Source organism: Haemaphysalis longicornis, unplaced genomic scaffold (genome assembly GCF_048455015.1).
Source record: "Haemaphysalis longicornis isolate Haplotype H1 unplaced genomic scaffold, Haemaphysalis longicornis Haplotype H1 scaffold_2, whole genome shotgun sequence".
Classification (NCBI taxonomy): domain Eukaryota; kingdom Metazoa; phylum Arthropoda; class Arachnida; order Ixodida; family Ixodidae; genus Haemaphysalis; species Haemaphysalis longicornis.
The window spans coordinates 12,339,095-12,354,157 of NW_027526295.1; the positions used below are offsets into that span (position 1 = coordinate 12,339,095).

General features: G+C 45.9%; 1 protein-coding gene across 4 annotated transcripts in view; it reads left to right on the plus strand.

The window, feature by feature from the left end:
• The window catches only part of LOC144168754 (organic cation transporter protein-like), a 184,926-nt gene that overhangs the window by 71,454 nt on the left and 98,409 nt on the right, over nt 1–15,063 (plus strand). For 3 of the 4 annotated variants that reach the window (XM_077697713.1, XM_077697715.1, XM_077697714.1), the window contains exons 4-5: nt 3,446–3,549; nt 13,365–13,519. In XM_077697713.1, coding sequence (XP_077553839.1) covers nt 3,446–3,549; nt 13,365–13,519 — 259 coding nt within the window. The remainder of the gene's footprint in view (nt 1–3,445; nt 3,550–13,364; nt 13,520–15,063) is intronic. The other variant, XM_077697716.1, reaches the window with a different exon arrangement.

A 15,063-nucleotide genomic window follows, 5' to 3' on the forward strand; every position in this document is an offset into this window, starting at 1 on the left:
GCAGATGATTTTCCGAACGGGGGTGATAACGCCAATATGATTCGGGACGTCAAGTTTCAAATCCAAAAACTGTATGCAGCCTTCAACTGCTTGTTCAGAGATGAAGGTTAGGCCCATCCCACATTTGTCGAACACATTCAAGAAATCATGTAATTCCAACTTCGGTTATTCACCGTGCACAAATACCAAATAATCATCCACATATCTGTAGGTACGGCATGTATCCAGCTATGTAAGCATGTCCTGCATGTATGCTCTATCCGGCATGTAAGCTGGGCATGTAGGTCGGGCTGATTCAGGATTGAACAATTCGCAGATCTAAAAATTCGCGCAAAAATCCGCCATCGGCTACAGCCACCGGGGCACACAGGGCCGCTCGGTTCTGTAAATACGGAAATCGTTCTGTAAATAGGAAAAATACTTAAAAAGCTTCCCAAACAGACTACTTTATAGAAGGTTAGAATAACGATAAAGATAATCATAGAAGGTTAGAATAAAGATAGCGCTATCAAAAAGATTTACACAAGAAAATTGCGTTGCCAAGATGAACTGACTGGTAAAGGCATTGCCGGATACCATTTTCTTACTTTGCTTATGTTAGATGTGATAACATCAAGCAGAGTGCAGTATTTGGCTAGTTTGTGATTCCTCTTAACAATACAGCACAACAGAAACAGACTGAAGCTGAGGCACACAGGACGAGCCCTGACTTCCAACTGAACTTTTATTATAGAAACAAGCCTTATTTATACACATTCATGCACACACCTACGACGAAACATTCGACCCGATAGGTAAAATATATCAAATGTGCCGGAAACATGACATTCAAAACAGACACCAATATTATTATGAGCCTCCCCGCACTCAGCACGTGTGTGCACATTGAGATGGCAAGCTAGGTTGCTTCTTTTCACACGTTTTGCTCGGCAATGGTGTAACACATGGAAAATACGTTTAAATGCTAACAAATGCAAAACAATTATATTTTCACGTAAGCCTGATACCTTTAATATTTACTACTATATCCAGGGCTCTATACTAGGACTTGTTGCTTCTTTCAAATATTTAGGAATTCACATCACCAACGACTTTTCTTGGCAACTTCATGTAAATTTTACTGTTGATAATGCGAACCGTATGCTTGGGTACGGTACTTGCGACGAAATTTCTCTATGGCGCCTTCACACCTTAAACTACTGTTATATAAAACATTATTTCGTCCTAAAGTTGAGTACGCGTGTTCGGTGTGTGATCCCCATTATGACCATCTCTTAACATGTTGGAAACGTTACAAAATAGCAGTGCACGCTTCATCCTTTCTAACTATGCTCGGACATCTAGTGTGTCTGCTTTGAAACCAACTCTAAACCTTGCCGACCTAGCCCTACGCAGAAAAATTGCCAGTTTGTCAGCCTTTCATAAAATTTATTTTCCGAACGCATACCTCACAACTGAACTTCTTTCTGCGCCGTCATATGTATCATCCCGTATTGACCATCGGCATAAGGTATACATTCCCCACTGCAACACTAACATATTTTTTGCCTTTTCATTCCCAAAACTGCTAAAGAATGGAATCGCCTGCCCCCTGCAATAGCTAGTTTAATCGATAGCTTCATTTAAGATTGCCACCGAAAAATACTTTTCTTCCGTATAATTGCATTTATGCTATTAACTCTGTTGTGTATGCTACTTGTATTTTTTTGTCGTCAGCTATTGTTTTCAATTTCGTTGTTCCCAATGATTTGTTCACTTTTCTTTTTTCTAATGATAATGCCAGTGACCACTCTTTTCTGTAACGCCCTCTGGGCTTTGAAGGTATTGAAATAAATAAATAAATAAATAAATAAATAAATAAATAAATAAATAAATAAATAAATAAATAAATAAATAAAGTAGATACTCAAGTTCCTTTGTGGACAGGGAAGGGAAGGGATAGGGAAGGAGCGCTGACTCAATTTTCGCCTAGCCTACCGATTTCCGCAGCCTCCGCAATTGTCCTTGTGAACTGGTCACCTAATGCTGAATGACTTGCCATTCGTCAAATTTCGGAGTGCATTTCCCGGTTGTGCCCTTGCAGTCTCGGCAGTGTATACGTAGGTGCCCTTTCACACTTTTGTGGACGTTGTTACTGTGTTCTCTGAGCCTTGTGTTGCAGACACCTGCAAGTAGTTTTTTCAGCCCCTCGCAAACTGGCAAAAAGACCTACCTCCCGAAATAGGAACCTGCAAGCGGCCCATTGAGCACTAAACGAAGTTTGTCGCATGCACAACGTCGGTAGTCTGAGATTCCGTGGTCAAGCGGCAAAACGTGCTTGGGCCAGACGGGCAGATGTCCGAACACAAGGCTCAGAGAGCACAGAGAACTCCGTGCGCAAGCGAAGAACTCTTGTTGACGAGACCCTCAAAACTGCTATTACTCGGCCTGGTGTGCCTTTTGCCGGTTGTCTGCAGCAAGAGTGCGCGCGTGGAAGCTCACAATTATAGTGCACGTGTTTCCTAAGCCCATCGCCATGCGGTAAGGTAGAATCGCTGACAAAAACGCTGCTGCGGCCGCACTCTGCAGTGGCGTAGAGCTCCGGCGAGGCCCCCTACCAGGACTTAAAATTTGCCATACGAAGAGTGGTTCATGAGCCATGACAGCAAAGAAAAAGAAGTGACGAACGGACACCAAGCTGTACATTGTTGTGTTTGTGTTAATGTCATAGTATCAGAAAACCACCAATACGAAGGTGTTCAGCCAGCAGATAAAACAGATCCTCCGCTCCATATTCTGATCTTGTCAATGGCACAGTCACCAAAGTTGCGACAAGCGTGGGCAGCGGCTCTCTCTCCACATCAGAATTCAGTGCACGGCCGTGTCTTTGCAAAAAAAACACAAAAAAAGTTCACTCGTATTACCCCTTTATTGGCCAAATTTGTGCTTACCCCAACAGGTTTGAAAGACACCCTAGCAAAGCCACCTTTTCAACAGCCATTTCCTGGTATGCGCAAAATCCGGTCCCCTGTCACCGTGACGGCTTCAATGATAGCATATTTCCTAGATATCGCGACAGGCAAGGCTATTGCCGGGCGAAAACATGTTTTGGAGTCTCGGCGACAAATTTTACGGCTTTGCAATAGCCATTATCAACCATCGTCCCAACCACAAATATGTTTACTTATTGAGCTTACGCACTGAGTAATTGCTTTCATTGCATTACATATCTGACACACTCATATCAAGGCGTTGCGTTCTTATGTAGAGTGATCTTTTCACACTTAAATGCCGTTCCCTAGTATAAAGTGCCTTTGAACTTGTTTTGGTGTGTCAGAGATTTAATGCTAATACGAACTGAGTGCTATGCTACTTTTAACATTGAGAATTGAATACATAATAGCCCCCCGGGCTGGTATCTGAATAAATGTAAGACATACCCTTCTTTCCTTCCCATGTCAACTAGTTCGACCTCGTCTGTGATCGTGTGTGGCTCCGAGCAGCCTCTCAAAGCATCTACATGGTGGGAATTATGATCGGGAACACAGTGTTCTCTCACCTGTCGGACTGGTGAGTCTTTTGTTGTCGTTGTACGCCCTTCTTGTGCCTCTGCTTCTCGAACACTGGCAGAAAATGCCCGTAAATTGCACGGATCTTTGCTCTGTAAAAACGACTTAATCCGCGTAACAAAACTGGTTGAGCTGCCTGTATATCTCAGCTGAAACTGGTCGTCAATCAACTTGAGAGTCGTGAGGCGTAGTCGCCATTGAAAGCTTGTTTTTGTAGGAACTGGGAACGACGAGATATTGACAAAAATTAATGGACAGGCAACGAAGCTGCACGTACCGCTGATAATGCGAAAGGCTACGCAGGCCTAAATTTACCCACAGGTAAATTTAAATCAAAACCACACAAACCCATACGCAGGCTTAAATCAAACCCACACAAAATAACCGCGGTCATCATTCGCTTCGCTAGCACGCACCTTCCCGATCCATGGTTCGCAGCCGGACAAGAACTGAAGCATTCCCCACAGCTACTCGTCGGCGCCTTGCATCCTAGCAACTTTCCCTCAGACTCCTTCCTCTTCTTAACTTTGCTGCGCCCAGCTTTGAGCGACACCATTTTCAACAGCTGCGGCTTCAACAGCTCCACTGTTAAAATGCGCGACGAGAAAGTGACAAGGGCGCATGGCTGGCTCGATACAGGCATTTCGAGTGGCTTTTGGATGTTTTTAATCATATGCCCTTTTCTACCAACCGCTACGGCACACGAGAGCTACGATATCTGTCAAAATTTGAAATACTCCGTTGCCTTCGACGCCTCCCCTTGAGCCCACGCTCCGGCGTGCAGCGTTCAATGACGATACATGAAAATGTAAAACTGACGGCTAACCAGCCGTCGGTGTGAATTTCCTGTCCAATGAGAGGAAGGGGTGCCGGCAAGCGCTATTATTCCTAATGGCTCAGGCGACCTTCTTTATATCAATAGTCCTACTTCATTAGAAGGTTGTGTGTTTCGGCGTGCCGAGCGTGTGAATGCCCAATTACTTTTGAAACTTCACAGGAACCTGCAGTAAGAAGCGCGTAAAAATCTTCTTGGTGACACAGCCGCTTCAAAGTTAAATCAGGAAGCAATTTGTCGTGGGATTGACAAAAAGTGTGTGAGCCTGACCCGCTGTTCAAAGTTTTCATACTGCAGTCACGTACGGAAGTAGGGAAGTTTGGCAATTAACCCTACTATAACTCATTATAGAGAATACACGAAACGTTTTTTTGTCATAGCAGGTTGTGCAAGACGTAGAGGTGCTAAGTATGACTTGGAGCAGCGATCATAGGATGATTAGATACAAGCTAAGGCTTAATCTCAGAAGAGAAAGAAGGAAACTCGTAAAAACTAAGAAACCGTACATGGAGCCAGTCGGAGCCAGATAGCAGGAGTTTAAAATAACGCTTTAAAACCAATTCACGCTTCTGAACGAGCAACACGAGGTCAGTGTAGACCACGTAAACGACGGCCTAACATCGGCACTCGTATAATCAGAAGCAGCTGCGGAAGAAGCAACATGTACACAACAAACTGGAAAACTAAGAAAACGAAGGACCTCATTGAAACAACATGAAAGTGTCAAGTACGGTGGATCGGATTGAACCATCCCATCTGTAGAAACTGATCAACAGAAGTAAGACAAGCTGCATTGAGGCGTATAACCTGGCAGTAATCGGCGAAAAGCTTAAAATAGACGAAAGCTTTAAAGCAAATAATGGGAACTAGCCACCGGCAAGCACAGGATACATGCAGTAAGCGACGAGCAGCGTAACATTACGCACAACTTGGACGAGATAATTAGGATAGCAGAACGATTATACACCATGCTGTATGCCAACGATGTTAGACCAGGGAAAACTACTGAGTACCAGCTCAAGGTGAGATGTTTTCCTAGTAACTAAAGAGGAAGTTGGAAAGGCTCTGAAATGTGTGAAAACCGGTAAAGATGCTGGCAAGTGTGGCATAAAAGTGAATCGTTTGAAGGAGGGAGGAGATGTTGTACTGGAAAAGCTTGATGTACTATTTTCGGAATGCATGATGTAGCAAAAAGTGTCCATAGGCTGGAAAAACGCCAACATAATTCGGATTCATATTTATTTATTCATTTATTTATTGTACCCTCAGGGCCAGAGGCATTGTAGAGGGGAGTGGGTTTTACCAAAAAAGGATTCAGAACGTGAGTAAAGGGGAGTACAGGATGCAATGTTTTCTGAATAAGCAATTTTAGCTGATCACAAAGTTAGGACACAAAAGCAGAATAAAAGAGATCTAGTATACATACTATAAAACATCTTAGTATACAATGCTAGCTACAAACACATGAGAACACACACGAACAGAACCAACCGAAAAGGGCACACGTCATAAGTAATCTCAGTCTACAATGTTCGTTAGTGCAGCGCGAAACAGCTGATAATCAGTAATCGCAGCAGTCGCGCCAGGAAGCTGGTTCCATTCCTTGATGGTGCGTGCGACAGAAGATTCAGAACACGTTCTTGTTTGACATACCGGTATACCAACTTTGTGCGCATGATCGATGCGAGATGACACGTAGGACGGTGAAAGAAAAACATTAGCTCGCAGGTGTGGGCTGTTATGGAAGATTTTGTGAAAAAGTCTCAGGCGAAAGAACTTACGACGAGAAGAAAGGGAAGTCAGTTGCAACGAAGTTTTCATATCTGTAACGCTTGCTGTTCGATCGTTATTGTGCAGGATACACCGGGCAGAGTTATTTTGGAGCAATTCGAGGCCTTTAATTAAATAAACCATGCTGGGGTTCCAAACTGAGGCAGCATATTCTAATTTACTTCGAACCAAGTTCTTATACAACTGTAGTTTTAGAGAGGCAGGTGAAGAAAAAATATTGCGAGGAAGATAGCCTACCATACGGTTTCCATTGTTAATAATGTTGCTTATGTGAACGGACCAGGTCAGGCGAGAAGTAATGTGCACACCTAAGTACCGGTAGGATGAAACACAGTCGAGTGAAACATTATTATGATGGTGCGAAGCGGGAGTGGGTGACGATCGACAGACGCCTAATACACTTACACTTAATAATATTTAGGTTCATTAGCCAAAGACTGCACCAGTTTGAAATAGTATTAAGGTCGTTTTGTGAAATACTAACATCACTTGTGTCGTTAATTTCGCGAAATATCACACAATCATCAGCGAACAGGTGTATTGCTGATGAAACACACTCAGTGATGTCATTGATGTAAATTAAAGGGGTCCTGAAATGCCTTCCGCCGATGCATGGATGTACATGTAACCAAATAAAGCAATGTATTAGCAATCTCCTCCTGCAAGAATTTTGTTAAAGCGATGAGTATTAGCTGAGAAATCGTAAATCAAAAACCGCGAATTATCGTCGCGCCGTATTTCCTCCTCCTTTCAACTGTTTCTTCGCTGTTGGCCTCCCCTCCCATGATGCTCCGCTCCTCAGCGGTGACGTACTTCCGCTATTGCGCTCCCACAGACTGCCGTCTGCTACGGGCCAGCTCTTTCAGCTTTTTCATCTCTGTAGACACCATGGACACAGGCTGGAAAAGCGAACGAATGACCTGGCCGCATGTGTGCGGCCTGGCCTTGCCCTTTCGCGGTGTACGTAGCTGCAGGGCTGCAGTTGGTATCGGCGGCGAACTCGCAGCCGCGTGGGGAGAATCGTGCGCTCGTTCCCTTTGGTGCACCGCGCACTGTTTATCCAAAAAGCGCGGTCTCAGGTGTGGCCCCGCTGGTGCCGGGTGTTATTTTGCGGTGTTTGTAATTCCTACTACCGGCGGCATGTGAAAAAAGACATTTTCAACCGACACAGAACCCGTGCACAAAACGCGCCGGATCGGATCGCTTTATCAGCGGCGATGAACGTGAAGGCGAAGAGCAAACCAACGCTGCACTCGATCAGCGAGAACCCGTGTTCTGCACCCATGTGTTGCATTCAACACTGACGGGAAAGCGTTTGTTTGCACTTGTTTGGATAGTCGTAAAATGTCCAAACACTCCGGCACTCCGCTAGCAGATCAGCCGGCGAGACATTTCGGAAAACATTTGACAGATGGCGCCGTATGCATTAGTGTGTCGCTACGCAAAACTGATGAGACGCTCTACTAAAACTCCCATCGCGGTGTCACGTAGCGGGACGCAAAAATTTAGCGTTTAGCGTATGCAAAGGCCACAAACGCTGTACTAAAACTCTATTAGCAGCAAAATAGCGTGCGTATGTGAAACCGCTTGCGTTTACAAAGCTGCACACCGAGCGCGTACGTTTCAAACCTAGTGACATCGTTTAAATACACTGGCAAGCACAGTGTAACGTAGTCAGATATCAACCGTATGCTCAGGCGACAAGCAAGAGCTTGTTTTATGTGGGGCGGAGATTGCGCATAAAGGCCCGTTCGCACTTGCGACGAAAGCGAGTGAGAGCGGCAGGAATTCCGTCGCTTTGTCGCGCGACGATCGTTTTTGTCGAATGGTCGGGACAAATTTTGGTTGCGCGACAGAATTCCCGTCGCTTTCGCTCGCTTTCGTCGCAAGCGGGAATGGAAAGTTCTGCCGCTGCCGTCTGCTACGCAGCTCGGAGGTAACCGCGCGATCTGCTCGGGCCGGATGAACGCGCACACTCCCGCACGGCAGCGCCCCAAGCGGCAGACGGCCGCGTACATCGCTCCCGGCGCCCCCCTGGAGTGCCTGGAGCCCGCCCTCGGCACACTAGCCAGTATATTTCAGGCACTATAATGGAGGAAAGATTTTTTGCTTCCGACGAACGTAGTTCTTTGCCCCTGTGTTTTTAAATACGTGAAGTGGTTAGCACGTCGTCCTCACGCAGCTCTGTATCGTCGTAGCATCGCTGATTGTCCGAACGAAGCTTGCAGCTAAGCCAATGCAGCGACCGAAGCTGTGTGTGTGTGTGTGCATCGCCTCCTGTGTGTTGTGGACGCGTTCGTTTCGCGATGAAATGCGACATTGTACTTCTGCGGGTGGATAGTGCTTCCCATGGTCTGGATTATCTTTCTCGAACGACGTACCACTCAACCTCGCATGGGGTATGTGCAGTGTGCCTGGCTAAAAGCCTTCTCGCTTGCGCGCCAGAGTTGTGACTTGCTGCTCGTCCCCGCAAACCGGGTGTGAGGTGAGTGCCGTATTTACGACGGGCAGGAGGAGGCAACTCATCGTCTGTCAATCGCTGTTCAGACTTGCAACGCATGTTGTGACGTTGCGTTCGTTCGAAACGCATCTCTGGATTGTTTTGAAGTTGAATAAAATGTACGCGTCAAACCCTGGCATTCGGCTCAGGGCGTTCTCTGCGATTGCACCAAAGAAGTGCCACGGGACTTTCTTTATGGTACGTACTCACGTAAGATAAAATCCACGTCGTGTTATGGCCGTGTTGCATGTTAAGCGTTTGTTTACACTTGTTTCGTTTGTCGTAAAATGTCAAAGCACTCCGGCACTCCGCTGGCAGATCAGCCGGCGAGCCGACGCTGAGCAGACGACTCATCTCTTTGCCGGAAGTGCGTGAAAAAGCCGCCCAATAGCAGGATGTCTAGCTCATGACGAACATCTGGGAATCGATGATGTAGACATGTGAAGATGGCGGCGTCCAAAAACACGAAGGAAAGGGTGAGAAAAAAGCGACAAACTTTGCAACAAAAGTGTGAGCTTTCCGCTGCGCGTAAAAGAGTAATACTTGGCACAGGTGACGTTGGCGACCCAATCTAGCGATTGCGCTAGTTCATTTAGTGTGCTCAAAATGCCTTTCAGGGCCCCTTTAAAAATAAGAGGGGGCCCAGGACTGAACCTTGGGGTACACCCGAATGAACAGGACATTCTGGGGAATTATACGAGTTGGCTGCAACAAACTGTGTACGGCCACACAAAAAGTGTTCCAACCATTTTAACACATCACGATCAAGGTTAAGTTTGCTTAGTTTCAGGAGCAGGAGATTATGGGACACACTCTCAAGGGCTTTTGCAAAATCCAAAAAAAATACAGCATGCTTTGGAGCGACTGTCAAGTATGCGGTGAAGCTGGTGTGTAAAAGACAATAACTGTGTTTCACGCGAAAATCCCCTCCGGAAACCATGTTGTGCATCCGTAAAAAATGACTTGGATTTCAGAAATGTTACGATGCTTGTGTACAAAACATGCTCCAACCTTTTACAACGAATGCTCGTAAGGGAATAGGGCGGTAATTTAAAGGAGATTCTTTGCTACCTGATTTGTGAACGGCAACCACCTTACCGATTTTCCACTGAATGGCTAAGGACCCACTGTGAATGGATTGTTGAAAAAGTTTGGAGAGAAGAATTGAAGAATACGTGGCCGTGCCTTGAAGAAATTTAGAAGTTATAAGGTCGACACCAGGGCTTGAAGAGGGCTTAAGTGACTATTATTTTATAGATTCCCTGAGTGTCAATAATAATTGAATTCATGTGTGGATAATCGTGCAGTTTTGGGGAAAGTAGACATGTACTGGAAGAAACCACAAAATTGCTACAAAAAAACTTGTTCAGGACAATCAGACACTCAATGTCAGGAATGGATTCGTCATTATGGTCCGCAGTTTAATTGAATCAGTCGTGCTTGGATTAATTATGCGCCAAAATTTTTGGGGATTATTTAAAAGCGTGATAGGTAAGGTACTATTATGAGGAATATGAAAGGGAACACAGCAACGCATAGAAAACACCCTCAGACCCAGATATGATTGATATGCAGCGGTCGTCCTCCGGAAACAGAGTGGAAAGGGGGACGCTGTTCTTGCAACTGTTCCCATTCCCGCCGTGCGCCTTATCGGCTGCCCGGCGATACCAGATTATCAGTGATAAGACGTAAGCTGCTGCTTTGTAGAAATTCCAGCGTGGTGGGAGTGCCGCAAGTTCGTGGAAGAGCGCCCTCCCTTCACCCTTTGGTTTTCACAGCGCCATCCGCGTATCGCTCCGTGTCTGTTTCGAGGCTGTTTGCAACGCGTTCCTGTGTTCCCTTTCATATTGCTCATAATAGTACTGCGGAAAGAGATGGATTTCGCATTTTTGACAGCGGGTACATAGGAATTGTCAGTTGCTTTGTATGCCTCCCACCGAACGTTCGAGGGCAGCAATTTCGCTTTACGGTAAAGGCGCTTGTTGCGGTTTGATAGACGTTTTAAGTAGGCATTATACCATGGAGCTCTTGCGTGAGAAAAGATTTTGTGAAGCGGGATGTATCTGTTGGTTAGGTCATGTACCTTTTGCTTAAGATGGGAGGTCCCATGGACCTCAAGAATTCCAGACCATCAGCCTACTCTGTGTTGTTCACAAGCTGTTTACCAAAGTAATAGTTAGCGGCATAGGTGACCGCCTGGATTCTTAACAACCCTGAGAGCAGGACCTGTTTAGGAAAGGATACTCAACTATGGATCACATCAGTGTCATGAATGAAGCGATAAAAAATTCCGCAGAGTACACTAAACCCCTTTACATGGCATTCATAGATTAGGAGAAAACGTTTAAATCCGTACTCACCATAGCCGCCATGCTAGAAGCCCTAAACGACCAAGGCATAGGGGAGACCTATGTAAAAAGACATAGAAGACATATGTAAGAAATCTACGGGCAGGATAACCCTCCACAAGTATTTTTAGAGTAGAAAAACAGCGCTTCAAAGACAAGACTGGTACAAAGGGGACAGGACCGGTTCAGGGCCGGGCTGCGCCCATCCTGTCCTCATTGCACTAGTCTTGTCTTTGACACGCAGTTTTCTACTGTACAAATGCTTTACCAACCAGCCCAGCAAAATGCTGTACAGACCTCCACAAGCAAAGCGATAAACTCCGATCCGAAAGGGAGTAAGACCATCTCGCCAAAAATATTCATAGCATGACCGGAGTGGCTCATTAGAAAGCTTGATTGGGAAAACAGAGCGGAAAAGATAAACGGGGAATACTTGAGTCATTTGAGGTTTGCGGACGAAATAGTCTTGCAGAGTGAAGCTGCAGAACACCTGCAAACAATGCTTGGAGAACTACAATCAGCAAGCACGGCCGTGCGGATAAAAATAAATTTGAATAAATCGAAAGGAATGAGATATAAGCGTGCCAAAAACTTCCTCTTCAAGCTAGGATACGAAACGCTAGAAGTAATGAAATATAGCTACATTGAACAAATGATAAGTGCGGACGCCTGCCCCAAGAGAGAAATACGGCCCCGAACAGGTATGGGTTGGGGAGCACGCGGAATGAACGCCCGAACAATCCAAAGTAAGCTACCTCTGCCAGTCAAAGCAAAATTTACAACCAGTGGCTACTGCCTGTTATGGCATGCGGAGCTGAAACTTGGCGCTTTACTAAACCACTGAAATGCAAACCTACGATGGCTCAACGGGCGATGGAATGTTAGGAATAACACTGAGGGACAGGAACCTGGACCAGACAAAACACTAGAGTGGAAGAAATCGCTGTTCGAGTAATGAAAAAGAAATGCGCTTGGGCTGCAATGTAGTGAAACGAACGGACAACCGGTGGAAAACAATGCTAACGGAGTGGATACCAAGATATGCGTCTAGAAAAAGGGGAAGGGCATTGACGCGACGGAGGGATGAAACAAAGAAATTCGGGGGAAAGTTGTTGACCCAAGCAATACATGACAGGAGCTGTTGGAGGCATTCGTCCTGGAGTAGACGTGAGTAGGCTGATCATGATGATGATGATGATGGGGAGAAGGGAGCGTTGTTATCATACAGTTGGTGGTACCGCGAACGTCGTCAGCTTGTATGAAAATGCGGGGTAGAACACATGTTTCTAGGGTTGTCTCTAAAAATAAGGTTTGTGAGGTTTATGCACAAGAAAACAAGCAAGTTGCGACGGAATTTATTGCGTGCTTGCAACCGCGCATGGTAGACTCTACCCGGTGGCAGCCGTAAGACAAGAAACTTGCTTAGGTCACGGGGAAGATAAGTGCCCGTTATGCGAAGCTTTCCATGAGCTCAGCAGACCGCGGGGGGACAAAAACGGACTCATACAGAGGGACGTTGAAATAGGATGTTTTTATGGCTGCTGTACATTTACATAATTTGCATTGCCTAACTCTTCTGCAGCGGCCCAGGGGAGGTTCTGAGTTGGGGTAATTCTTTCTGGAGAACACGCTGTGAAGCCTGCTTGATGCATTTTAAAAGACTTCCACGCGTCTAGTTATGCACGACTAAGCCGAGTGAGAAATCGCTGTGGTCCACACAAGTCGTTTGAAAACTGATCAACCACAAAGTATGACTCCGCTCAAAAATATTAAGCGCGCTGTCACATTACCTAAAGTGAAACTTCCCGTTCGCATTGCGTGACCTATTACAGCAGGAGCTGACCCCGTTTTCGAGCCAGACCCGCCGCTGTACCTCAGGGGCGAAGGCGTTGTGCGGCTTAGCCGACGGACGCGGATTCGATTCCAGACCGCAAAGGCCGCTTGTCTAATGGAGGCGGAAAGCAAAAACGCTCGTGTGGCCGAGATTTCAGGTCACGTTAATGATCCCCATGTGGTCAAAATTAATCGTTAGCCCTCCACTACGGCGCGCCTGATCGCCTGTGAGGAGTCGTTGCGTTAAACCTCATAACCAATTTTTCTGGACCCATATCGAATGTATGCTGGGCGTTTTCCTTCCTCTACTATGTCCTTTGGCCGAAAATCACTTGGGTTGCTGTGCAGCCGAAATGTTTAGAGTGTTCCTGCCCCTGTGTGTACTTTCAATACCGCGTTAAAGTTCTGGTGTGTCGTCTAAATCTGCACAGACCAGCAAATTATTGGCGCGTTGAGAAGAGCTGCAGCCGTGCCTAAATGCCTTGTAGTGATACATGTGACGCATGCAGGTACGGTCGCCGACGCTCCTTGGCGTTCATGCTCCCCCTTCCCGTGGTGGCCGGCCTGATGACAACCTTCGCACCCACCTTTTGGCTATACAACATGGGCCGCCTTATCGCCTCCATTGGCATCGGGGGCATCCAGAACACCACGTTCACCATAGGTACGGAAACCGATGAAGGGCCGACTCAGTGGTGTGCTTTTGTTCTGATCGACGGTCCCGCATTTTGTTGAAAGAACCCTCATCATGAAATGCTATCTCAAAAGTACAAGCGAAGAAATTCACAGCTAAATTTTTCAATGAATGCAACTTCTAAAAATGAATCAAACTTAAAGGAGAATAGGATAAAATAGCATTTGTGACCTTTTCCTAAATACAGTCAAACTGACCTTTTTTGGCAGAGCTTAAATTGTTTTGTTTTAGAATAGAGAAGTAATGTGATCACCGTGTAACATGGCCAGCCTGTAGCCGAACACATTGGAGGCCGGGGATTTCCCTATGGCTTCGCGTTTCTTGTCACAACGACCCTGGCGAAAAAAAGTCCTCAGGCATATAAATCTGCTTACGTGGTTTGAAATCAAAAGCCTGGTGATAACTATCAACAATATAGTCTATGGCTACATCGTGTTCGCATATCTTTCTTCGCTTTCGTTTTTGGTGCGAATTATTTCGACGGGATTTGTTTCTGCTACCTCGTGTTTGGATCTCTCGGCTTTCGTTTGCTTTGTTTACCTTGCTTGTTTGTTTTGTTTTCCATTGTCTGCCGTGCGGAATGGGCCCTGGTATTCTCAAGGTTTCAAAGAATGTGGTCAGGGTCTACGATTTACCTTCCAATTGCCTAGAGGTGTAGTGCTCCAGTTTTTAGATGTAAGACTTGGTTTCAGGGAGGGGCACGTGTGCTACGAGTACAATCCGAGGCCTGGAAAAGCACTTTTACACTTTGAGTCGCCACATTCAAAAGGTTTAAAGCAGGGTATTGGTATTGCGCTTTCCTGCCTGAAGTCGGCCATAACCAAACCCCACGAGCATTCAATAGCTACCAGCGTATTAGAGCAGGTGAAGAAGGTAAGAAAATCTGGCTACCCTGATCGCATAAGTTGTAGGGCCAAAAATTAGCTCGTGAAGTGGGACAAGGATGCAGAAAAACCAAAATCAAAACCCCTAAATCGTTGCCGTGGTGCCTTATGTTCACAAGATGCCTCCCGGAATAAAACAAGCTGCAGGAAGGAATGGCGTGAGCGTGATGTATTCAGCTCTTAATAAATTAGGTAAATCTGCCCCATAGCGAACAAAATGGCAAGAAGCCGTAAGGGAGCATGTGGTGTTAGTCACAAAAAGACGCCCGCCCCGTGTACTACAGGGGTTTGTATTCGGTCCCGCTTTCCTAGGGGAAAGCATACATAGGCCAAACGGCACGTTGTGTAAATACCAGGCTAAAAGAACGTAAATATTAAAAGGAGAAACATGACCTGAGCTACTTGTCGTCCCTTTGCCTATCATGCGTTCCTGACTGTGCTCCTGTGAGTGAGCACACAGCCATTTTATTTCGGCATAAGAACAGGCAAACGCCAGAAATTGTAGAAGCCAGCCACATTTTAAACTTTCGCCCGGAATGCATCAGTCATTCGTCTATCGCTTTGCTTAGCCGGCAAGTCGCATACTCAGATGGGCAGTGAGCGCGATTATGGTGTTTGTTCAGGGTATAT